We start from the raw sequence: 27,784 nt of genomic DNA, 5'->3' as shown, positions 1-27,784 counted from the left end.
CCGCCGATCTAATATTGATGACCTATCCTGAGGGTAATATAAGAAGACTCCTGTATTCCACTTGAATTTTAGTGCAAAGCTTTTATTTAGTGCGGTTCCAGTCAGAACGTTTTCGGCTGTGAAGCCTTCTTCAGTGCAACTGGAGAGGCATACAAAGTGTCACAAATCAATATACAATAGTCATATGATGATTACAATAGATATGGGATCAATTGTATAGTACATAAATTGTCACAAATAGGTGCGTAGATAACAGGTATTATATCGAATATATTATATATACAAGGAGAGGACGTGTCGATATGGCACGTGAGGAGAGCGTTAAGCCGCCATCTGGGGATCCAGCAGGATCTTCATCGGAGTGGTTTGTGGTCAGCAGGTGGTTCGAGGTGGTACTGGTGGTGCTACATCGGTTTTAGTCAATAGGTGGCAGTAGGTGGAGTTAAAGAACACAATTGCAGAGTGGGACAGAGAAAATGCTAAACACTGTTATGTGGACCGCACAATAGGAATCAAGATTAGCGTGGTATATGTTAACAGAGCTTATTAAACGTACATTGTAAAACACAGGTTAACATATCGACGGGGGGACCAGACAATCTAGTTCGCTGTGGAGTCAGTTCAACTAGAGCTTTCACAGTATTAAGGTAGACCAGGTATGCATTTCAGAACACATTCAGAGAGAGGGGCAATTAACTCAATATAGATTACATATGGCGGTGTAGTTTAGCAATCGCTATATGCCATAGTGAGTTGTTAGGTCTTACCCGGATTGTGTCCGCAATAGGTCCAAGGGAAGCTTTGGATAGGGCAATTCCTCGGTGGTCAGCAGGAACGCTGCTGTCTGCATGGGCTCTGTGTCCCTTTTTGGCGTGCGGTCCGGGAGGCTGAGGCCTGTAATCCGGAATGCCCTACCGCTGGTGGTGTCTCCGTTCCCCTTATGTGGGGTCCGGCCGCGCGGCGTGGTTAGAGGGGCGGGTCTGGGCTGACGTGCTTCCGGGTAAAACAAAGATGGCGTCCGGAGCTTAACAGATGCCATTGCGCATGCGCGCGCTGTGTCCGTGCGGCTGTTTGAGAGGTCTGCTATAGCCAGCCGCTGCGTGCAAAAGCGCATGTGCCGGGATACGATGCTGCTGTCTGTTGGTAGCTGGGATAGCTATCCCAGCTACCAACAGACAGCAGCATCGTATCCCGGCGTCCCATCGTATCCCGGGTAAAACAAAGATGGCGTCCGGAGCTTAACAGATGCCATTGCGCATGCGCGCGCTGTGTCCGTGCGGCTGTTTGAGAGGTCTTGACCACCGAGGAATTGCCCTATCCAAAGCTTCCCTTGGACCTATTGCGGACACAATCCGGGTAAGACCTAACAACTCACTATGGCATATAGCGATTGCTAAACTACACCGCCATATGTAATCTATATTGAGTTAATTGCCCCTCTCTCTGAATGTGTTCTGAAATGCATACCTGGTCTACCTTAATACTGTGAAAGCTCTAGTTGAACTGACTCCACAGCGAACTAGATTGTCTGGTCCCCCCGTCGATATGTTAACCTGTGTTTTACAATGTACGTTTAATAAGCTCTGTTAACATATACCACGCTAATCTTGATTCCTATTGTGCGGTCCACATAACAGTGTTTAGCATTTTCTCTGTCCCACTCTGCAATTGTGTTCTTTAACTCCACCTACTGCCACCTATTGACTAAAACCGATGTAGCACCACCAGTACCACCTCGAACCACCTGCTGACCACAAACCACTCCGATGAAGATCCTGCTGGATCCCCAGATGGCGGCTTAACGCTCTCCTCACGTGCCATATCGACACGTCCTCTCCTTGTATATATAATATATTCGATATAATACCTGTTATCTACGCACACTATTTGTGACAATTTATGTACTATACAATTGATCCCATATCTATTGTAATCATCATATGACTATTGTATATTGATTTGTGACACTTTGTATGCCTCTCCAGTTGCACTGAAGAAGGCTTCACAGCCGAAAACGTTCTGACTGGAACCGCACTAAATAAAAGCTTTGCACTAAAATTCAAGTGGAATACAGGAGTCTTCTTATATTGCATATATCTGGTTTGGGAACCATCTCCTGATACCCACGCCATACAATTGGAGAACCATCCAACCTTTTATCATCTATCCTGAGGGTAAGGCCTCATGCACATAGCCGTTGCCCGGCCGTGTGCGCAAACAGAGGGTCCGCCATATATACGGGCCCGGGGCATGTTCATACCGCATCATGGATGCAGAACCATTCACTGAAGGTGCGGTGTGGAACGGAGGCACGGAACCCCACGGAAGCACTACAGAGTGCTTCACTGGGGTTCCGTGCCTCCACACCGCAAAAAAAATATAGAACGCGGTGCAGACGGATCACGGACCCATTCAGCAGCACGGATGGTACCCATGCATTGCTCTCCCAAATGCACGGAACGGCCGGGCAACAGCCGTGTGCATGAGGCCTAAGTCATCAATATGTAAATCTTATAGAATTCCTTTAAACAAGCTATCAACAATGTATACAGTCGTGGCCAAAAGTTTTGAGAATGGCAAAAATATTAGTTTTCACAAAGTTTGCTGCTAAACTGCTTTTAGATCTTTGTTTCAGTTGTTTCTGTGATGTAGTGAAATATAATTACACGCACTTCATACGTTTCAAAGGCTTTTATCGACAATTACATGACATTTATGCAAAGAGTCAGTATCTTGCAGTGTTGGCCCTTCTTTTTCAGGACCTCTGCAATCCGACTGGGCATGCTCTCAATCAACTCTGGGCCAATTCCTGACTGATAGCAACCCCATTCTTTCATAATCACTTCTTGGAGTTTAGTCAGAATTAGTGGGTTTTTGTTTGTCCACCCTCCTCTTGAGGAATGACACAAGTTCCAATGGGATTAAGATCTGGGGAGTTTCAGGCCATGGAGCCCAAAATGTCAACGTTTTGGTCCCCGAGCCACTTAGTATCCTTTTTGCCTATGGCACGGTTATCCCATCGTGCTGGAAAATGCATTGTTCTTCACCAAACTGTTGTTGGAATTGTTGGAAGAAGTTGCTGTTGGCGGGTGTTTTGGTGCCATTCTTTATTCATGGCTGTGTTTTAGGCAAAATTGTGAGTGAGCCCACTCCCTTGGATGAGAAGCAAACCCCACACTGAATGGTCTCAGGATGCTTTACTGTTGGCATGACACAGAACTGATGGTAGCGCTCACCTTTTCTTCTCCGGACAAGCCTTTTTCCAGATGCCCCAAACAATCGGAAAGAGGCTTCATTGGAGAATATGACTTTGCCCCAGTCCTCAGCAGTCCATTCACCAAACTTTCTGCAGAAGATCAATCTGTCCCTGATGTTTTTTTTGGAGAGAAGTGGCTTCTTTGCTGCCCTTCTTGACACCAGGCCATCTTCCAAAAGTCTTGGCCTCACTGTGCGTGCAGATGCGCTCACACCTGCCTGCTGCCATTCCTGAGCAAGCTCTGCACTGGTGGCACTCCGATCCCGCAGCTGAATCCTCTTTAGGAGACGATCCTGGCGCTTGCTGGACTTTCTTGGACGCCCTGAAGCCTTCTTAACAAGAATTGAACCTCTTTCCTTGAAGTTCTTGATGATCCTATAAATTCTTGATTGAGGTGCAATCTTAGTAGCCACAATATCCTTGCCTGTGAAGCCATTTTTATGCAACGCAATGATGGCTGCACGCGTTTCTTTGCAGGTCACCATGGTTAACAATGGAAGAAGAATGATTTCAAGCATCACCCTCCTTTTAACATGTCAAGTCTGCCATTTTAACCCAATCAGCCTGACATAATGATCTCCAGCCTTGTGCTCGTCAACATTCTCACCTGAGTTAACAAGACGATTACTGAAATGATCTCAGCAGGTCCTTTAATAACAGCAATGAAATGCAGTGGAAAGTTTTTTTTGGGATTAGGTTAATTTTCATGGCAAAGAAGGACTATGCAATTCATCTGATCACTCTTCATAACATTCTGGAGTATATGCAAATTGCTATTATAAAAACTTAAGCAGCAACTTTTCCAATTTCCAATATTTATGTAATTCTCAAAACTTTTGGCCACGACTGTAGACCTAGCCTTAGACAATCTCTAAGCACAAGACTTCAGTACAAAAAGACAACATGAAAAGCCGGTTACCAGCCCTGATTGCTCATACCGTATATAAAACCTGAAACAACCTCAGAACGTATGTGTCAGATGAGATTCACGATGCCAAAAGTGTCGCATATGTCTAAAAACGGTAGCTGTTAGAACAGCTTGTAATCTCAGAAGTGTCTCACATTGGTGACTGGGTATATGCCGGGCGCATTGAGAACGTCTCATCTCAGCGCCTCGCTGCCACATGTTAATTACGGAGCACGCATTGCTTTAGGAAGTCTTCTAGATCCAAAGCATTCAGTGTTTAATCTCCGGGGGCTCTTTGCTTGCAGAATTATTTACCTCCCAGCGAGGCCTTAGAATAGAAGATCCGTCGTGTAAAAGAATCTCTCCATAACCTGAGTCTAGGAGGTGAATGAGAGGTAGATGATGTTCTTACCCCCCCCCGTCCCCCCCCCCCCCAAATACATAAATTGCCTTTATCTTCCTATGATGCCATCTTATGTCTATGACACACGTTTTACATATCCCATTCTTTGCCTTTTACCTGCTGTTATGTATCATGTAAGGGCTTTTTATGCGACGTGCTTTTATCTGAGCGCGCGCCATTCATTAGGATGGTCAATTATCACCGCTTCTCGGTGCACTCAGGGTACGGGCAGAGCACTGCAAGGCATTAAATAATGGAATGAATAGGACTTATTGTATCTGGGAATCATCTGGTACAAAGCAATAATGTTAAAAAAATAACGTATAGATACAAGGTCATAGATGAGACATCGTCTGCTTCCTAATGCATGCCAGCATCTGAATTAGACATGCTGAATTGCATTTGCAGGCTGAGGGTATTGATGACCTGTCCTCAAGAAAGGTCTTTAATATCAGATGGGTGGGGGTCCGACGTCCCCACCGAGTAGTTGTTACCTGCAGCCGCTGAGAACAGATCTGTAAGCAGACAGCTCCACTCAAAGTGCAGTTACCCAGCACGGCCACTACACTTTCAATGGAGCTGTCTGCTTATGGATCTGGTCCCAGTGGCTGCAGGTAAGGGCTGATCGGTGAGGGTGCCGATCACCCACTGATTTGATATTGATGGTCATCAAAATTGTTACCCTCTCTTCCTCTTTTTGGACTGAGAGATACCTCTGTATATGTAAACATGCATAAGTCCCATCCAAACTTACAGTCCCATAAAAGTATAGGACTGTTCGGAGTATATAAGTATATCTAGTATGATATTCAATGTTTGACTGTAGGCGGGTCCAGCCATAGCTTTGGCACAGTAGTTGGTCTGCCCATCTAGCTGTACCCGGTGTTATATCTCTACCTCAATCGAGTAGATCTGTGCAGGGCACGCCTCCTGAGCTGTGGTAGCGAGAGGGCTGCAACAGAAAGGACATGACCCCTGAGCTGTGGTAGCGAGAGGGCTGCAACAGAAAGGACATGACCCCTGAGCTGTGATAGAAATAGTGCTGCAGAAGAAAGGACACGCCTTCGGATCTGTGATTGGGAGCGAGCCGCCGCAGAAAGGACACGCCCCCTGAGCTATGGCAGAGAGAGCTGCAGCAGAAAGGACACGCCTTCTGATCTGTGATTGGGAGCGAGCTGCAGCAGAAAGGACACGCCTCCTGAGCTGTGGTAGGGAGAGGGCTGCAACAGAAAGGACATGACCCCTGAGCTGTGATAGAAATAGTGCTGCAGAAGAAAGGACACGCCTTCTGATCTGTGATTGGGAGTGAGCTGCAGCAGAAAGGACACGCCCCCCGAGATGTGGCAGAGAGAGAGAGCTGCAGCAGAAAGGACACACCCCCTGGAACTGCCAGTCAGAAGTAAATCTAGCAGAATAGCTGTATTAATGAATGGGGGAATCTCTGCATCCATGTGAGGTACAGGGCTGGTTCTAACTTTGTTAGAAAGAGATTGTCATGTACATATCATACAGGATTTCTGATTTTCATTTTTTACATTAATCATGGCATAATCCCTATAAATGAAGTTGAGCTGCAATACTAGACAAAACCCATGGACAGTTGTGGTGCTGTGAGCCATGTTTAAGAAACACTATTAGATACATGATACACATATATCCAGCATAGTTAGGGGGTAGTGGGCTGGTGAGGTATGGGTCACAGGTTGCTGCGTCAAAAAAAGACAGAAGCTGGGAGACAGACAGTCCTGCAGGACACGGGCATGTACATTTTGTTATATTGCGGAGCTAAAATAAAAAAAAAAAATCAGGTTTCTCCCTATCAATCTGAATTCGATAGCTTAAAATAAGAAAGTGAAAGGAAAGAACTGCTGTAGATATTGGAGACAGGATTGTGTGGAGGCCACCAATCTGGAGAAAGCACTAAAGCTCCCAGCAGCTCAGTGGCCTCCATAAATCCTAAATGGAAATAGTTTAGAACAACCAGAACTCTTCCTTAGTAATTGGGGAGAAGGACCTTGGTAAGAGAGGTGACCCAGAACCCAATGGTCACTCTGACTGAGCTCCAAGGATCCTGTGTGCAGATGGGGAGAAACTTCCAGAAGGTCAACCATCACTGCAGCCTCCACCAATGTGGGCCTTATGGCAGAGTGGCCAGAAGGAAGCCTCTCCTCAGTAAAAGACACATGAACGTCCACCTGGAATTTGCCAAAAGAAAAAGCAACAAAAGAGTCTCAGCCTGTGAGAAACAAGATTATTCTGGTCTGATGAAACCAATTAGGATAATGGACTCAACACCTGTGACCCCATGCTGGGTATAATGACCCTCTGACCCCATGTAGGTATAATTACCAGATGTTGATTCAGTTACATATTTATTCCCAGAGAATTCTTGTACAGTCACTCAGAATGAGAAAACTTGTTGGAAGAACGAAGTGAAACGTTTTTTTTTAAGAAATCTACCGTAAGTCAGTTGCCTTGATTTATTCTTTACAGATATGATGAACCAAGGTTGAAATTTTTGGCGTCAATTGTAAGCATCATGTCTGGGAGGAAAACCCGGGCACTGCACATCCCTGCCAAGACAACACAAGAGTGGCTTAAGGACAACTCTGTGAATCTCCTTGAGTGGCCCAGTCAGAGCCCTGAACCCAATGGGACATCTCTGGAGAGACCTGAAAATGGATATCCACCCATGGCCCTCATCCAAAGTGACAGAGCTGAAGAGGATCTGCAGAGAAGAACGGAGGAAAATCCCCACATCCCGGTTTGCAAACCTTGTGCATCATCTCCAAGAAGACCGGAGGCTGGAATCACTGCCAAAGGGGCTTCAACTAAGTCCTGAGTAAAGGGTGTGAAGACTTATGTCCTGAGTAAAGGGGCTAAAAACTTATGTGCTGAGTAAAGGGTCTGAAGACTTATGTCCTGAGTAAAGGGTCTGAAGACTTATGTCAATGTGAAATTTTAGTTTTTCCTTTTCAATAAATGAGCAAAGGTTTCTAACAGTCTGTTTTCACCTTCTGGTTATTAGTGTATTGGGTGCCGACTGATGGGAAAAACATTTTTTTATTTTTATTTTAGCACAAGGAGCAACATAACAAAATGTCAAAAAAGTGAAAGGGTCTGAAGACATTTCGAATGCATTATACATACAGTACAGACCAAAAGTTTGGACACACCTTCTCATTCAAAGAGTTTTCTTTATTTTCATGACTATGAAGGCATCAAAACTATGAATTAACACATGTGGAATTATATACATAACAAACAAGTGTGAAACTGAAAATATGTCATATTCTAGGTTCTTCAAAGTCGCCACCTTTGCTTTGATTACTGCTTTGCACACTCTTGGCATTCTCTTGATGAGCCTTCAAGAGGTAGTCCCCTGAAATGGTCTTCCAACAGTCTTGAAGGTGTTCCCAGAGATGCTTAGCACTTGTTGGCCCTTTTGCCTTCACCTCTGCGGTCCAGCTCACACCAAACCATCTCGATCTGGGTTCAGGTCCGGTGACTGTGGAGGCCAGGTCCTCTGGCGCAGCAACCCCATCACTCTCCCTTCCATGGTCAAATAGCCCTTACTTTCAAAGTCTTTCCCAATTTTTCGGCTCTGACTGACTGACCCTTCATTTCTTAAAGTAATGATGGCCACTCGTTTTTCTTTACTTAGCTGCTTTTTTCTTGCATTATACAAATTCTTACAGTCTATTCAGTAGGACTTTCAGCTGTGTATCCACCTGACTTCTCCTCAACGCAACTGATGGTCCCAACCCCATTTATAGGCAAGAAATCCCACTTATTAAACCTGACAGGGCACACCTGTGAAGTGAAAACCATTTCAGGTGACTACCTCTTGAAGCTCATCAAGAGAATGCCAAGAGTGTGCAAAGCAGTAATCAAAGCAAAAGGTGGCTACTTTGAAGAACCTAGAATATGACATATTTTCAGTTGTTTCACACTTGTTTGTTATGTATATAATTCCACATGTGTTAATTCATAGTTTTGATGCCTTCAGTGTGAATCTACAATTTTCATAGTCATGAAAATAAAAAAAAACTCTTTGAATGAGAAGGTGTGTCCAAACTTTTGGTCTGTACTGTATGTCATACTGGTTTTATACTTTGGTGGGTTAATTGATAGGCGCTATGCATTATCCAGTATCAAGCATTTTCCTATGGATATAAATTACAGCTTTTGCCTGGAAGATTAATGCGAAAAATGAGTCCTGGTCTATTCCATGGTAAAGATTTAGTGTCACTCAGTATGGATTTATAATGGGACTCCTCCCCCCTAAATATAGGCAGTGGGACCTGCTTACTGTACATTTAGACTTTATGCTCTCATGGACTGTATCTGGACTTGCATTTCAGCCACATTTACATGAATGGGGCTGAGCTGCAATACCAAGTGCAGCCTATGAATGAGAGTGGCGCTTTTTATGGAAAACCAATCACCGGTCACCCCATTGACGCCAAGAAATGATCATCCATCCGCTTTCCCCCAAATGTTTTGCAGACACCAAAGAGAAGTCTCATAGTATCAAGCCTCTGCTGCGTTCTGAATGTGGAATCGTTTAACACTCAAGCCATGTTTAGTTTCTGCTTCATGCAACTTGTCCAAATCCCAGAGCAAGAAAAAAACCAAAGTTATACTGAGTTTTATATATAAAATTACAATTCTCCGAAGGCTCCACATTCCGTCCAGCCAAACACTAATGCCCGGGCTGGTGACCTATAACAACACACAACGATTCCTGCAAATATTCCCCCGATAGGTCAGAGCCGAATGGCTTAAAATACTTACACAACAATATGTAAAGATGGTTCAGCTGCTCGGAGGCCGCGTACCTTGACTAACTATAGCTCCCTGCAAATGTATGATGATGTCAGCATTACATCATTCATAAGTCATTATACTTGGAAAGCATCAGCTTATCTGTACTACTAGATATTCTTGTTACACAGGGGCTGCCAGGAAAGTAGAATCAAATGCTTTATAGGAGCTTTACAACATCTTCACGGTACAAACGGACACACAGGAAAACCGCAGTCTACACGTTTCAGACCTATACTAAAGACTTAGAAACAATCCAAATAATACACACAGGATTGAAAATGACCATCTACTTTGTATAGGTATTGCCAAACCGGTGAGAAACAAAACCTAAAGTGCAGTATAAAATCCTGCCGCTTGTTCAGACCTGCAGAATGACATTGATACTGACCATTTAAAGTACCTTGTAAAAGTGGGGTAAGTGCCAGCTGCCCTGCATTATATTCTTGTACATACAGTATATACGGTAGGAGCAGTATTATACAGTCAGGTCCATAAATATTGGGACATTGACACAATTATAACATTTTTGGCTCTATACACCACCACAATGGATTTGACATGAAAAGAACAAGATGTGCTTTACCTGCAGACTGTCAGCTTTAATTCAAGGGTATTTACATCCAAATCAGGAGAACGGTGCAGGAATTAGAACAGTTTGCATATGTGCCTCCCACTTGTTAAGGAACCAAAAGTAATGGGACAATCAGCTTATCAGCTGTTCCATGGCCAGGTGTGTGTTATTCCCTCATTATCCCAGTTACAATGAGCAGATAAAAGGTCCAGAGTTCATTTCCAGTCTGCTATTTGCATTTGGAATCTGTTGCTGTCAACTCTCAAGATGAGATCCAAAGATCTGTCACTATCAGTGAAGCAAGCCATCATTAGGCTGAAAAAAACACAACAAACCCATCAGAGAGATGGCAAAAACATTAGGCCTGGCCAAAACAACTGTTTGGAACATTCTTAAAAAGAAGGAACGCACCGGTGAGCTCAGCAACACCAAAAGACCAGGAAGACCACGGAAAACAACTGTGGTGGACGACCGAATAATTCTTTCCCTGGTGAAGAAAACACCCTTCACAGCAGTTGGCCAGATCAAGAACACTCTCCAGGAGGTAGGTGTATGTGTGTCAAAGTCAACAATCAAGAGAAGACTTCATCAGAGTGAATACAGAGGGTTCACCACAAGATGTAAACCATTGGTGAGCCTCAAAAACAAGAAGGCCAGATTTGAGTTTGCCAAACAACATCTAAAAAAGCCTTCACAGTTCTGGAACAACATCCTATGGACAGATGAGACCAAGATCAACTTGTGCCAGAGCGATGGGAAGAGAAGAGTATGGAGAAGGAAAGGAACTGCTCATGATCCTAAGCATACCACCTCTTCAGTGAAGCATGGTGGTGGCAGTGTCATGGCGTGGGCATGTATGGCTGCCAATGGAACTGGTTCTCTTGTATTTATTGATGATGTGACTGCTGACAAAAGCAGCAGGATGAATTCTGAAGTGTTTCGGGCAATATTATCTGCTCATATTCAGCCAAATGCTTCAGAACTCATTGGACGGCGCTTCACAGTGCAGATGGACAATGACCCAAAGCATACCGCAAAAGCAACCAAAGAGTTTTATAAGGGAAAGAAGTGGAATGTTATGCAATGGCCAAGTCAATCACCGGACCTGAATCCGATTGAGCATGCATTTCACTTGCTGAAGACAAAACTGAAGGGAAAATGCCCCAAGAACAAGCAGGAACTGAAGACAGTTGCAGTAGAGGCCTGGCAGAGCATCACCAGGGATGAAACCCAGCATCTGGTGATGTCTATGCGTTCCCGACTTCAGGCTTGTAATTGACTGCAAGGATTCGCAACAAGTATTAAAAAGTGAAAGTTTGATTTATGATTATTCTTCTGTCCCATTACTTTTGGTCCCCTTAACAAGTGGGAAGGCACATATGCAACTGTCTGTAATTCCTGCACCGTTCACCTGATTTGGATGTACAATACCCTCAAATTAAAGTTGACAGTCTGCAGGTAAAGACATCTTGTTCGTTTCATTTCAAATCCATTGTGGTGGTGTATAGTAGCCAAAAATGTAAGAATTGTGTCCGATGTCCCAATATTTATGGACCTGACTGTAGTAGTTAAAATGTTGTGGCATAGGAGAAGAATTATAGCAGTTGTATTCTTGTACATAGGAGGCAGTATTATGGTAGTCATATTCTCTGTACATAGGAGGCAGTATTATAGTAGTTATATTCTTGTACATAGGAGGCAGTATTAATTAGTTATATTCTTGTACATAGGAGTATTATTATAGTAGTTATATTCTTGTACATAGGAGCAGTATTATAGTAGTTATATTCTTGTAACATAGGAGCAGTATTATAGCAGTTATATTCTTGTACATAGGAGGCAGTATTATAGTAGTTATATTCTTGTACATAGGATGCAGTATTATCGTTAGTTATATTCTTGTACATAGGAGGCCAGTATCTTTAGTAGTTATATTCTTGTACATAGGACCAGTATTATAGTAGTTATATTCTTGTACATAGGAGCAGTATTATAGTAGTCTTTATTTCTCTGTACATAGGAGGCAGTATTATATTAGTTATATTCTTGTACATAGGAGGCAGTATTATAGTAGTTAATTCTATGTACATAGGAGCAGTATTATAGTAGTTATATTCTTGTACATTAGGAGCAGTATTATAAGTAGTTATATTCTTGTACATAGGAAGGCAGTATTATAGCTAGTTATATTCTTGTACATAGGAGGCAGTATTATATTGTTATATTCTTGTACATAGGAGGCAGTATTATAGTAGTTATATTCTTGTACATAGGAACAGTATTATAGTAGTTATATTCTTGTACATAGGAGCAGTATTATAGCAGTAATATTCTTGTACATAGGAGGCAGTATTATAGTAGTTATATTTTTGTACATAGGAGCAGTATTATAGCAGTTATATTCTTGTACATAGGAGGCAGTATTATAGTAGTTATATTAATGTACATAGGAGCAGTATTATAGTAGTTATATTCTTGTAAATAGGAGCAGTATTATAGTAGTTATATTCTTGTACATAGGAGCAGTATTATAGTAGTTATATTCTTGTACATAGGAGGCAGTGTTATAGTAGTTATATTCTTGTTTACATAGGAGCAGTATTATAGTAGTTATATTCTTGTACATAGGAGGCAGTATTATAGTAGTTATATCCTTGTACATAGGAGCAGTATTATAGTAGTTATATCCTTGTACATAGGAGGCAGTATTATAGTAGTTATATTTTTGTACATAGGAGCAGTATTATAGCAGTTATATTCTTGTACATAGGAGGCAGTATTATAGTAGTTATATTAATGTACATAGGAGCAGTATTATAGTAGTTATATTCTTGTAAATAGGAGCAGTATTATAGTAGTTATATTCTTGTACATAGGAGCAGTATTATAGTAGTTATATTCTTGTACATAGGAGGCAGTGTTATAGTAGTTATATTCTTGTTTACATAGGAGCAGTATTATAGTAGTTATATTCTTGTACATAGGAGGCAGTATTATAGTAGTTATATCCTTGTACATAGGAGCAGTATTATAGTAGTTATATCCTTGTACATAGGAGCAGTATTATAGTAGTTATATTATTGTACATAGGAGCAGTATTATAGTAGTTATATTCTTGTACATAGGAGGCAGTGTTATAGTAGTTATATTCTTGTTTACATAGGAGCAGTATTATAGTAGTTATATTCTTGTACATAGGAGGCAGTATTATAGTAGTTATATCCTTGTACATAGGAGCAGTATTATAGTAGTTATATCCTTGTACATAGGAGCAGTATTATAGCAGTTATATTCTTGTACATAGGAGGCAGTATTATAGTAGTTATATTAATGTACATAGGAGCAGTATTATAGTAGTTATATTCTTGTAAATAGGAGCAGTATTATAGTAGTTATATTCTTGTACATAGGAGCAGTATTATAGTAGTTATATTCTTGTACATAGGAGGCAGTGTTATAGTAGTTATATTCTTGTTTACATAGGAGCAGTATTATAGTAGTTATATTCTTGTACATAGGAGGCAGTATTATAGTAGTTATATCCTTGTACATAGGAGCAGTATTATAGTAGTTATATCCTTGTACATAGGAGCAGTATTATAGTAGTTATATTATTGTACATAGGAGCAGTATTATAGTAGTAAACACTGATATGACTAAGTCCTCATGCACACGACCATTGTTTTGGTCCTCATCTTAGCCACAGTATTTGCAGCTCGGATGCGGACCCATTCACTTCATTGGGGCTGCAAAAGATGCGGACAGCACTCCGTGTGCTGTCTGAATCCGTTGCTCTGTTCCGTGGTCCGCAAAAAAAATATAACCTGTCCTATTCTTGTCTGTTTTGCGGACAAGAATAGGTAGTTATATTAATGGCTGTCCTCGCCGTTCTGCAAATTGCGAAACGCACATGGAGGCCATCCGTGTTTTTTGGAACCGCAATTCGCGGACCGTAAAACACACAACGGTCGTGTGCATGAGGCCAAAAAAGAAACTTTATTTTCACACTGACAATAAGCTTACTCTAATGTAAAGTGAATGGAAACTCTGTGCTACATGTTGAGACATGATGAAACTAATATCTTTAATGTGCACTGAGATCACCAAATACCATCACACCTTAATTTACACTGGAATCACATACCTTGACATGTGAACATGGATATGACCTTATAAGCTGCCTCATTTGGTACTAGGTGTGAATCAAATGGACACAGAGGAGAAGAACTATATTAACACAGAAATATTCTTATTTAAAACTAGCAGAAGGACCCGGCTTCACACGGGTATATTTAATCTATTTCATTTAATGTTTGTGTGTGTCGTTAAAAGATATTGACAGTATCGCCAATAACAGTGACCTCTACAGCACCCCGCCCCTTTAACAGTGAACTCCACAGTCCCCCCACCCATTAATACTGACCCGCCACAGTCCCCCGCCACTTTAAAATGGGACCTCCACATCTAAAACATCTAAACTAACTATACAGACATGTAGAGCGGCGCCCAGGGATCTCCCTGCACTTACTGTTATCTCCGGGCGCCGCTCCGTTCTCCGGTCATAGCCTCCGGTATCTTCATAGTTAGGCTGAGAGAAAAAAAGCCTATATACAGTATACCTCTACACTGTGCCACACAATATACAGTATACCTCTACACTGTGCCACACAATATACAGTATACCTCTACACTGTGCCACACAATATACAGTATACATCTACACTGTGCCACACAATATACAGTATACCTCTACACTGTGCCACACCCCAATATACCGTCTACCTCTACACTGTGCCACACACTCTACGGTATACCGAACCACTGTTCCCCACAAATATACAGGTATACCGCTACACTGTGCACACAATAAACAGTATCCTCTACACCTGTGCCACACCATATACCAGTATACCGCTACACTGTTGCCACACCAATATACAGTATACCTCTACACTGTGCCCCAACAATATACAGTATACCTCTACACTGTGCCCCACAATATACCAGTATACCGCTACATTGTGCCACACATTATTCACAGTATACCCTCTACACTGTGGCCACACAAATACCGTATACCTCTAACACTGTGCACACATATCTACACAGGTATTACCGACTACACTGTGCAACACAAATAAACAGATTATACCTCTACACTGTGCCCCCACAATATACAGTAATACCTCTACACTGTGCCCCTCAATATACAGTATACCGCTACATTTTGCCACACAATATACAGTATACACCTACACTGTGCCACACAATATACAGTATACCTCTACACTGATGCCACACAATATACAGTATACCTCTACACTGTGCCCACAATATACAGTATACCTCTACACTGTGCACACAATATACAGTATCCCTCTACACTGTGCCACACAATATACAGATATACCGCTACAACTGTGCCACACAATATACAGTATACCTCTACACTGTGCCCCCACAATATACAGTATACCTCTACACTGTGCCCCACAATATACAGTATCCGCTACATTGTGCCCCACAATATACAGTATACCCTCTACACTGTGCCCCCACAATATACAGTATACCTCTACACTGTGCCCCACAATATACAGTATACCTCTACACTGTGCCCCACAATATACAGTATACCGCTACATTGTGCCACACAATATACAGTATACCTCTACACTGTGCCACACAATGTACAGTATACCTCTACACTGTGCCCCACAATATACAGTATACCTCTACACTGTGCCACACAATATACAGTATACCGCTACACTGTGCCACACAATATACAGTATACCTCTACACTGTGCCACACAATATACAGTATACCTCTACAATGTGCCACACAATATACAGTATACCTCTACACTGTGCCCCACAATATACAGTATACCTCTACACTGTGCCACACAATATACAGTATACGCTACACTGTGCACACAATATTACAGTACTACCGCTACACTGTGCCACACAACTATACAGTATACCTCTACACAGTGCCACACCATATACAGTATACCTCTACACTGTGCCACACAATATACAGTATACCGCTCCACTGTCCCACACAATATACAGTATACCTCTACACTGTGCCACACAATATACAGTATACCTCTACACTGTGCCACACAATATACAGTATACCGCTACACTGTGTAGTCTGTTCTATAAGCACCACATTGTTTTCTGTCCGCCACCACAATTTTTAGAAATTTTACTTAAGCCCCTGCCCTTTAAAATGTCTGTGCACGTCCCTGCCCTTGACAGTGACCTCCTAGGGGCCCGCCCCCTTAACAGTGACCTTCACAGTACCCCGCTGCCTTAACAGTGACCCTCCACAGCAGTTGCCCCTTTAATAATGGGCCCTGCCCCCTTAACAGCGACCTCCACAGCGGCCTGCCCCCTTAACAGTAACATCCACAGTGAACGCCTCTTTACCAGCGACCTCCACAGTGCCCTGCCCCTTTAATGCTAGGGCTACACAACGACATTTTGTCTGAACAATTTTTATAATGATAGTCTATGGTGTCGCACTGCGACATGCGACATGCTGCGGTAAAAAATCCATCCAAGATAGATTTTTCTGCGACTGTCAATATCGTGCGACACATGTAGCAGTGTAGTTGTGCCTTAGCCCTAGCCTAAATCTGACCTACACAGGCCTTTTTTTCTGGCGGAACGCCCTGGAACGGCGTTCCGCCACCTATTTTCTGCCGACTTGTTCCGCCCCCCTTTAGTTACTGCAGGGCCGTTTCTTGGGGCGGGCGGGCCGGGCAGCCGCCCGGGGCGCTGTCAGAAGGGGGGCGCCGGCAGGGCACAGAAGGAGATGAGCGCTGCGCTTCCATTGTGGAAGCACTCACTCATCTCCAAAGTCATCTCATCTGTATCGCCGTCCTCAGGACGGCAATAAAAATGTCTGTAATGCGGCAGGGCAGGGAGAGGTGTGTCCCCTCCCTGTTCCTCTGATAGGGTACCAGCACTAGGCCGGCAGCCTATCAGAGGCCGGTGCATCGCATCCTGTAGGAGGTAAGTATAAGTTTATTATTATTTTTTTTATATGTAAAAATGACAATCCTGGCACATAAGGGGGGCTTCTGGGCTGGCACAGACATAAGGGGGGCTGCTGGCACATAAGGGGGGCTTCTGGCACAGACATAAGGGGGGCTGCTGGCACATAAGGGGGGCTACTGGCACATAAGGGGGGCTGCTGGCACAGACATAAGGGGGCTGCTGGGCTGGAACAGACATAAGGGGGGCTGCTGGCACATAAGGGGGGATACTGGCTACTGGCACATAAGGGGGGCTTCTGGCACAGACATAAGGGGGGCTGCTGGCACATAAGGGGGGCTACTGGCACATAAGGGGGGCTGCTGGCACAGACATAAGGGGGGCTGCTGGGCTGGTACAGACATAAGGGCGGGCTTCTGGCACATACGGGGGCTACTGCGCACATAAGGGGGGCTACTGGCACATACGGGATAAGGGTTGCTCACTGTCACATACAGGGGGGCGTCTACTGGCACATAAGTGATACGCGGGGGCTACTGGGCACATGCTAGGATGCTACTGGCACTTGAATAAGGGAGGCGGCTACTGGCACTTGAAAGGGGGCTACTGGCACTTGATAGGGGGCGCTACGGGCACACTGATAGGGAGGCCTACTGGCCCATGATCGGGGGGCCACTCAGGCTACTGGGCACCCAGCTGGTGGGGGTCTCTTCTTACATGGCACCTGAATTGGGGGGCATCTATGGGGGCACATCTTACTGGGTAACAATGCACTGATATGGGGGGGCACCTCCTTACTGGTACATGATTGGGGGGCATCTATTGGGGCACTTATTACTGGCACATTATTGGGTGGCACTATAGGGATCTACAGAGGCTAAAAAGAAGGGGTATTTTATATGGGGGCTCTGTATAGGGGCATTTTATACTGGGAGGGAAGGAAGGGGCCATGTGTGGACTAGGGCGGCGGCGGCCGCGGGCACTGGCAGCCTGGCTGTCACGACCGTCACTGGCAATTTTACTTGTATCCCTGTTCTCTAAAGGGGCGGTTTTAGGGGGCGGTCTCTGAGAAAAAAAGCCCTGGACCTACAGCAGTAAAGAAAAATGGCTGGGTTGTTATGGAAACCTGGAGTAAAGCTGTGTGTATGTGGAGACTAAGGGCCTGCAAGCTTCTATTGGCTGATAAGGGACATGTGACCTTGTGTATAGCAGTTGGGATATGAAGAGAAAGACTTGCTAGGCTTGTATTGGCTAATGCAGGTCATTTTTTCGGAATATCTCAGGAACGGTACGTCCTAGAGAGCGGAGACCCCCGCAAGATATATTTCCAGGTAGCAAGGGATGTGTATGCCAAGTTTCGTTGAAATCGATGGTTGCGTTTTTGAGTGATCGCGGAACAGACATACAGACTTATATACGTCCTTCTTTATATCATTTCAGGTAGTTTTACATAAAAAATGAGCTGGAAAAAAAGCTTTCAGATCCACAAGGTTGCCATTATTGCAGATGTCTACTTCTAAATCAATACCTTGGCAATAATGAGCCCTATATAGCGTTTATTATTTTTTCTGCTTTCACAGGGGGATAAGGGGCCACCAGTGATACACAATTAAACGTCTTCCTCCACACACATGGCTGCCAATGCAGATGTGGGAGCATGAACATCCAGTGGTCAGCATTTTTTTTATCTCATAACTCCTGTAACAAGATGACAGCTTATTAAATCCTCTGGAGACATAACTTCAAGAGTCAAGCTGTAAATTTGCCGTGAAATGACAGGCATCCCTGTGGTATTTTTCTTAATGTTGCTGATACTGACTAATATCTACAGATATGAATATGGGCCATTCGCCTGAAACGTCTTCACAATAGGGTAGAATTTTTAAAATGGAAGGTGAACCAAAATATTTAGTAGAAAGGAACATTCACTAATATATTAATGTGTAATGTTTAGAATTATCCAGGCTCTGGCATTGCCTTTGGATTTTTATGTATGGCAAAGCTGGAGAAAAAACATATGGATGGATGCCTTGGACATTTGCCGTTTCCTTTTTTGAGTCTTGGTCAACCAAGTCAAACCTTCTACTTGAAGCATCATTGACCAGACTGAAGCATTTGCTCATTTTCTACGTAATCTGACGAAGATCCAACTCATTGAAGAAGACCATTCTGTTTGGAAGAGGGGAAGGTAGACGATGAAGACAAGGACCGTTAACAAGATGCAGGAAGGCAACCACAGAAACCAAGAACATTGAGAAGCCTGACGGCCCAAACAGTAAATGATATGATGTCGAGAACCAGTATTTATACGTTGTATATGCTAAGACTTCAGACCAGTGGTGCCTGTTTGTTTTTAGGAAGGCTTTATAACATCTTAGAAGTGAATACTGGTTTGACCTAAAGAACCTACAACCTCAAGACAGTAAAGTTGGAAGTCCGCATACCAGAGTTGGCAACCAAACACTAGTTAAGCCAACAGCCACTTTGTGCGTTGACGCCAACTTGGCTTGGCTGAGTATGAATTTTTAGTAATTTTTTTTTTACGGGAATAAGCTGCTGTCAGAAACCTGTAGAAATCCACCTTGTGCAATCCTGGAGGTCCAATACACATTAGATTGTTGGCTTATTTTGATGGAATTACAAATTGCTATTGTTTCTGATATTCATAGCTAGCTTAAAGGGATTGACCAGGATTCGAAAAAACATGGTTGCATTCTTCCAAAACAGTGCCGCACCTGTCCACGGTTTATGTCTGACAATGCAACTCAGTCCCTTCACCTCTGCAGAGCTGAGATGTAAAACCAGGCACAAACCATGGACAGGAGCGGTGCTGGTTTTAGAAGAAAGCAGCCATGTTTTTCTAACCCTTTAAGGCAGGCATGGCCAACCTGAGGCTCTCCAGCTGTTGCAAAACTACAACTCCCAGCATGCTTAGACTGCCTACAGCAAGGCATGGTGGGAGTTGTAGTTTTACAACAGCTGGAGAGCTGCGGGTTGGCCATGCCTGCTTTAAGGTATACAAAATATCACTATGACAGACAGCTTCAAGTCCAACTGAACATGCTGCATCTTAACTCTCCTCCACTGATCATTCTGAAGACGTCATGGAACATAGGATCTACACCCTGGGTTCAGGATATAGATTTTTATTTTTATGCACTTATATAGCGCTACTATATTCCGCAGTGCTTTACGGACATTAGCATCCAACTGTCCCCAATGGGGCTCACAATCTAAGATCCCTATCAGTATGTCTTTGGAGTGTGGGAGGAAACCCACGCAAACGTTGCCCTTGGTCGGATTCAAACCTAGGACCCCAGCGCTAACCACTGAGCCACCGTGCTGCCCTATCCTCTAGGCAACCAATATCAGATTGTTGGAGTTCGAGGTCGCTGTAGCTTGTATACCTTGGCCATCTACCTGTACAACCCAGAAAAGGTAGTGAGGAACATTGCAGCTTCATCACTCATAATTCATTATGATATATCGTTGTATTGTGCCACCCAGGCTTCTGTTGTTTTCTTACCGGATGTTATATTCCTATATGCTATGCTCTTCTGACTATGGAAAATCAACATAAACCGTCATGTGTAGCCAGCAGGGTGGCCCACAGAGTCCCTATACCTCTGTACTGTGTAATCATAGACATTTTGTGTGCTGCCATAGGATGCTTCCATGGGATATTGCATTCAGCCCTGCAAGCAATAGGGAGACTATCTCTGCTATGCTGCCTCCAATGGAGGATGCCATGATTGGTTTTTCATACAAATTTGGCAGAAAAAAAACTACTTATATCTCCATATGAAATGGAAGTCATATGGCGGTAAAGGGCCCCATATACATCTGTGGGAGCTCTCATTGGCATGCCAAGGGGGAAGGGGTCCACCCCAGATGCCAGCTATGACGGGGGTACCAGGGGGCCGCCAGACTGTAGGGGACGGACGACATTCCATTGAGCAGCACGGGAGCCATAAGCAGTTCAGATTCAAAGGCCTCGGGCCTGTAGGACTGAAGCCTATGAGGCAGGAGACTGCGATGATATCACTGTGACCTCCTGCGCTCCTGCACTGGGTCTCACAAGAGATGTATCCATGAATGATAATGCTGGTAAGTACTGGGGGTATTATATAATAATACAGGGGGGCTACTATATATTATAATAATACAGACCTTCTCTCCGCTCACCAGGCACAGCCCTGTCCATTTGATGGCGGTTGTTCCAGAAAAAGTCCCAAATACCTTAGGCACCGCCCTGTGTCCTCTGTTACAGACCTTATGCTTGGTGGTAATATGACAATGTTGCAATAGCAAAATAAATAAATAAATAAATAAATATATTTGTATTTTCAGCAGTTTGGTGTTTTATTGAACACATTCCTCATTGTATTAACCCTTCCATCTCTGCCCATTTTTTTTTTTTTTTGCAAATCAGAAAGGGTTAGGAAGAATCACTTGCATGCATTCATTTCTTGGAGGCAGCCGAACGTCTTGTTCCTCTCCTTATCAATCTACTTCACCACTGCACCTCATCCCCGTATATATCACAGAAACCTCAGCAAACCGCATTGTGGAATCGTAGATCTACGACATGAAGCAGCTGCAGTAAATCTCAGCAGAACTAGATGTTTTTTTTTTTTGTTTTTTTTGTTAGGCCTCAATTTACAATTCAATCCACATCTGGTGAAAAAGAAAATAATCTGAAAACTGCTGTATTTCACAGTTACAGGCTACGAGTATGTTTATGGAAGAAGAAAATCTACAGCAATTTAGTTAATATGTTGAGTAAAATGGGGTTTTTGCACAGAAAAAGCATCACATTACTGGCGCTGCAAAACGGGAAAGTCTTCTGAGAGGTCATAGATATATGTGGGAAATATGGCACCGCCAGGTTCACTCTGCTATTTCTCTAACTCAGGGATGCGGCCCTCCAGCTGTTGCAAAACTATCATTCCCAGCATGCCTATACAGCCTACAGCTATTAGGGCATGCTGGGAGTTGTAGTTTTGCAAGAGCTGGAGGGCTGCAGGTTGAGCATCCCTGCTCTAGGGCCTCTTGCACATGAACGCTGTGCATCCGTTCCGTGCATCGGGGACCGCAGTTTGAGGTCCCCGATGCATGGGCAACATCTGAGACAAGCTCTGTTTTTTTGCGGTACGGAGGCACGGACAGAAACACTGCGGAGTGCTTCCGTGGGGTTCCGATTCGTGCTTCCGTGATTGCGGACCCATTCAAGTGAATGGTTCTGCATCCCTGAGTGCAAGAGGCCTAACTCTCATAGAAATGACTGGGGAGAATCAAGCACATGAGCAGCCACATCTCCATTCATTGCAAGCCTGGATGCAGTGGGAAGTACTGGGATATGATCGGCTGACCTTATAGAGAATAGGACCAGGGGCTGTCTCAGTTGGATGGCCCCTTTATCATCTAGAGAGGGGACACCACCGTAGTACCCGGAGGAGTATGTAAAATGTGAGTGACAACGCTGGAAGTCCTCAATAGGTCTGAAGGTGTCACCCATCCAAACTCTATATAGTGTATATTGTCTTTTTGGCTTTGGAGTTCTCCCTTACGCTACTTTCACACTGGCATTTTGGCTTTCCGTTTGTGAGATCCGTTCAGGGCAGCGGTCCAAAACGGATCAGTTTTGCCCTTAACGCATTCTGATTGGAAAAGTGTCCGCTCAGAATGCATCAGTTTGGCTCCGGTCCGTCTCAATTCCGCTTTGGAGGCGGACACCAAAACGCTGCTTGCGTCTGACGAAACGGATCCGTCCTGACACACAATGTAAGTCAATGGGGATGGATCCGTTTTCTATGACACGATCTGGCACAATAGAAAACGGATCCGTCCCCCCATTGACTTTCAATGGTGTTCAAGACGGATCCGTTTTTGGCTATTTTAAAGATAATACAAACGGATCCGTTCCGAACGGATGCAGACGGTTGCATTATATGAACGCATGCGTTTGTGCAGATCCATGACGCGAGTGTGAAAGTAGCCTGACACTGGGTTCAGACCTGAGCGTATTTGATATGCGCGTTTAACGCGCGTTTTTGTCGCGCGTTTTTGTGCGCGTTTTTGTCCATAGTCAACGCGTTTGTGTGATTGACAGCAGTGTCCTATGGCCGCAAACGCGCGACAAAACGCCCCAAAGAAGCTCAAGAACTTGTTTATGCGTCGGGCGTTTTTCAGCACGTTCGAACGCGCGGTAAAACGCGAAAATGTGAACCAGTCCCATAGGGAAGCATTGGTTTGCATCGGTTATGCGTTTTACAGCGCGTTCGAACGCGCTGTAAAACGCGCAAGTGTGAACTTAGGGTTAAGGAGGATCTGTCACTTCTCCTGTTTGTTTTAGTGACCACTTGCATTCAGCATGGAACATCTAATCTCGTGCTGCGCCATTCCTTTATTATTCCTGCTAGAAGTTACAAATGAATTGCTAGCAGTTTACATGACAGACCAGCTGGGAGTCACCAGTTGTGGGTGTAACCCTACACATTCCGATGCTGGCAGCGCCGATTGGATAAATGCAACGCCTCATGCCCAGCCGTGTCCCTATTGTGCCCTGCAAAAGGCTTGAATGGGTCTGCAATACGGAAGGAGCGTAGATACGGAACCCCACAAAAGCACTACGGAGCGCTTCTGTGGGTTTTCTCTCCATGCGTTTAGAATTTTTTTTTTGCGGTGCAGACGGGTCAAAGTTGAATGGGTCTGCATCCGTCTGTGGCAATCGCATGGATGGGGACGTTCGTTTGCATGAGGCCTAAGACTTTGCAGGGACACCCCTCCCCCAACTGGTGACACTCATCTGGACCTTCAATAAAAACTGTGAGCAATTCATGAATAACTTCTAGCTGAAACATTAAAGGAATGGCGCACCGTAGAGTCATAAGAATAGAGGCTCATGGATTGTTTCTATAAGTAGTTTCTAAAACAGAGATGTCAAGGGAAGTGATGGGTTCTCCTTAAAATTTATAAAATGCATTTTCTTGAAAATGGAGAAAATAGGACATTGAAGTCAAATGAACATGGCCATTCCTTTCTACCCCCTCCCTGGAGAAAATAAGGTGTGCAGAATCCTTGTGCTAACCCACCCAGTGTCTGGAGGGAGCCCTGCTCACTGGTAATGAGGGAGGAATAACCAAAACTGGAACCACTCCTCTCCGTGGACCCCATGGCAGCTGCAAGGGCTGCCTCAGCGATGTGTGGTCTCTTCACCGTGACTGTCAGGTCTGCATTCATTTCCAGCTTGCATCTTACATGAAGTGTGAAATATCACTGGTCTGAACGACCTACTGTGAATGCAAATGTCTTGGAACAGACAAAAGGTGGGGAAGTAAAATTTAGAGTGACAACAACCACCTCGCAGGTCCGGGGCTAGCGAATCTCGGAAGATTGACGAATATCACAAATGCAAATATTCACAATAATCAAATGTCAACGTGAAGTCGTTTTCAGACCTCGTCGCAACTCAATCTGATACATTCACAAGTTCATTGTGCAAGTCATAGGAGAAGAATCCAGCCTTGCAGCATCGAGCTGAGGAGCTAAGACTTGTCAGGGCAAGGAGGCTGTGCATTGTAATTTGATGGGAATGGTAGAGGAATATGCCAAAGAGAAGGAGAAGAAGAAGAAGAAGAAGAAGGAGAAGGAGGAGAAGAAGGAGAAGAAGAAGAAGAAGAAGAAGAAGAAGAAGGAGAAGGAGGAGGAGGAGAAGAAGAAGAAGAAGAAGAAGAAGAAGAAGAAGAAGAAGAAGAAAATCCCTTTATTGTCCTTCAGTGGGGAAATTTGGGCATAACAGCAGCAATCACATTCACAACAAGAGCAAAATAAGAGTAATTCGAAATTAAAGAGTAAAATAATAATGGCACAGAATTTACTTAAAAAAATTCACCCAAACAAAGCGAAACAATCAAATAAGGTATATAGATATACAGGAATGTGTGATAGATAGATATGGGATGGGTAGATATGAGATACATTAGAATGATTGATAGATAGATATGGGATAGACAGATATGGGATGGATAGATATGGGATACACTAAGAAAAATCTCAATAAAAATTATCTTTGAAAGATATGGGATACATTAGAATGATAGATGGATCCGAGCACTATGGATTGGCTCTCTCGCCTGTATTTTCGGCTCCCCTCTGTTTGTCTCGCTGCACTTTCTTCGTTCCCTGGACTGATTTTTAGCACCAGAGATTCTTATCCCAGCCATTAACCCTTTATGTGACACAATAAATGCCATGGAATTCCCATTCTGCTTGACCTTAGTAGATGAACGGTTTACTTTAAGATTCTATGAAAACAAAATGACAAAACGCAAAAAAGGCTACACCACCGAAATGCAGCGCAATCGGCTTCAGCAAGACAAACCCCAAACCCGTGTCCCCCTGGCAAGGAGGACTTTAACGACGTTTCGGATTGCTCGCGGCAATAAAAAAAAGAGCAGATCAAAGTGACTGCGGTAATCAAGCAATGCATAGATGTCTACGGCGATGGAGAAGCGAAATGGCAATATGCAAAAGGAAGGATGCTGCAAAGTACAAAGTAATCAATTGGTAATTGTAAACCTTAATGAAGGAAAGTTTGCAGGGGAAGGGAAACGATGGCCAACGCTGAAGCCATAGAGGACTGGAACAGATCCCCGGCACCATATGTGGATGCCATTTATTAAGACAAGACATCAGCAAGGTTTATCTCATAATCTCCCATCTATTAATGACTCACGAAGTAGGGTGAGGGCTGCAGTGAAAAACATGGCACGCTTCATACCCTATAAGCAAGTATTTAACATGAATTGACTGGCGAGTCACTTGCTATGGGTAGAACCGATACATACACAATGCATATTGACAAACACAGAGTTACAACAAGATACATTGTAGCACAACAGTCACTAGAGGAACCAGAACAGAATATCCTATAGTTTTCTGTATCACTCATCAGGTAGGCAAACATGGACACACGAGCTATGATATTAACCCTGTAATATCCATAGTATAGGACACAGAATAGACACATGCTACAGTGCATACACAAACAGTGAATAATAACCCACACACACTAGTGCCTTCCCCTGCACCTGCTAATGACTAAGTATAATCTCATCAGCGATGATTAATCCAGTAAACTCCTGATCATAGCATTACAGATGGTGGTCTCATTAAAGGCTAAGAGGCAAATACCTGCTCAGTATAAGGAGGCTTTAACATTATTGGGAAGCAGCAGCATCTTGTGAGGGGGGTTGTGATTGCCCACTACTAGCCTTAGGGTTTGGGGCAATACCAGTGCATTTATGACAATGATTCATGGAGGGGAGCAATGCAAGTCAATGGGAGTATCAAGTTCCACTTAGACACACACTATGACTTGGGCAGATGGGGATGAAGTAAACACAGGACGACTGGTGACATTTTGCAGGGGGCTGAGCATGGTCTGCAATTGCACAAGCAGCTTTATCACTAGATTATGACCATGGGGAGAGGGGGGGGGGGGGGAGCTATTAGCACAATATGGATTACTGTATGATCCTACACCAAGTACAGGGTGGAAAGTCATTAACCCTTGCACACACAGCACTATTGCAAGTCCCTAAGGGCAGGTTTGCCCCCCTTGCAGGGCAGAAGAATGCCCCCCTCCCCAGGAGTGCCAGTTACACAACTTCTCTCTGTCTCCTCCATACAGCTCCCCTACCTGAGGTCTCCACTGTAGATCAACACAACCCCCAAAAAAATATATATATAACGGTATCTCTGTGACTGTAGGAAGAAGCAGATCCTGAGCAGACGAGAGGAACACAACCCCCAATCTCCAAAAGGTTGTTGTCACAGTGCAAAAGAACAGTGCAAAAAATAAAAGGATGCAAATTCCAAAAGTAGTAACAAGAACATAAAAGACAAGACAGGGACATGCCAGGCACGGGCACAGGGGCTCCTACCTAAGCGTGGCTGTCTCTCCTTGCTTGACGACCAGGTTGTCCACTCCTGGCCCGGAGTAGTCCATGCTCTGTCCACCGGGCAAGCAGGAGGGCAGCAGACAGCACACACTGAGGATGACAGCGGCCAGCCACTGGTTTGAGCAGCAAGCAGCAGCACCCTGCACCAACATCATCATGTCCATCACTGCTGGGGCTGCCCCTGTCAGCCTGGGATCCCTGGCAGAGCCGAGGAGGAGGAGGAGGAGGAGGAAGAAGAAGAAGAAGAGTGCAGGGAAGCGCTGCTGCTGGAGAATGAGCAAGGCAAGGCAGCTGCAGCAGCAGCACACGTCCCCCAGGCTCTCAGCCGGTTGCCATGCGGCCGTTTCCCTAGCAACCACAGCCGGGGAGTACTGCTGCTGCTGCTGCTGCTGCTGCTGCTGGAGCAGAGAGACAGTGCAACACCCAGCAGCACCCTCCTCCTCCTCCTGTCACACTGGCTCGGCCAGGAAGGGGTTAATGCAACGCCGAGAACTTTTTGCTCTGGAGTCAGGGAAATGGTTAACAGAGGGAATGTCCTTTAGGCATGCTACTTGCTATAGACAGAGCGAAATGCGAAACCAGCGCGGTTCCTAAAAAAAAATAAAAAGTACAATCTCCGTAAATCCGAGCAGTTAAAAACTCATCGGCGTTAGCCGTGGGTAAGAATAAAAAAAAAATAACGGATAATTATTATTTAACGTTCGGAATATTTAGCTAAAAATTCATTGCTATTATCAATGGGTAAGAATAAAAAAAAAAAAAATTGATCGGTTGTAGGAATTATTGTTTCAGAATCGGAATATTTATCGAATGGCAGTTAACGATGCGTCGCCTTTAT

General features: G+C 44.0%; 1 protein-coding gene across 2 annotated transcripts in view; it reads right to left on the bottom strand.

Moving 5' to 3' along the window:
* The window catches only part of NEGR1 (neuronal growth regulator 1), a 505,555-nt gene extending 478,317 nt beyond the window's left edge, over positions 1-27,238 (bottom strand). For both annotated transcript variants that reach the window (XM_040407404.1, XM_040407405.1), the window contains exon 1: positions 26,929-27,238. In XM_040407404.1, coding sequence (XP_040263338.1) covers positions 26,929-27,110 — 182 coding nt within the window. In that variant the 5' untranslated portion in view covers positions 27,111-27,238. The remainder of the gene's footprint in view (positions 1-26,928) is intronic.
* Between the last annotated feature and the right edge of the window lie 546 nt (positions 27,239-27,784).

The sequence above is a fragment of the Bufo bufo genome, chromosome 9, assembly GCF_905171765.1.
Source record: "Bufo bufo chromosome 9, aBufBuf1.1, whole genome shotgun sequence".
NCBI classification, from domain to species: domain Eukaryota; kingdom Metazoa; phylum Chordata; class Amphibia; order Anura; family Bufonidae; genus Bufo; species Bufo bufo.
This window is presented reverse-complemented; position numbering and strand designations above follow the sequence as displayed.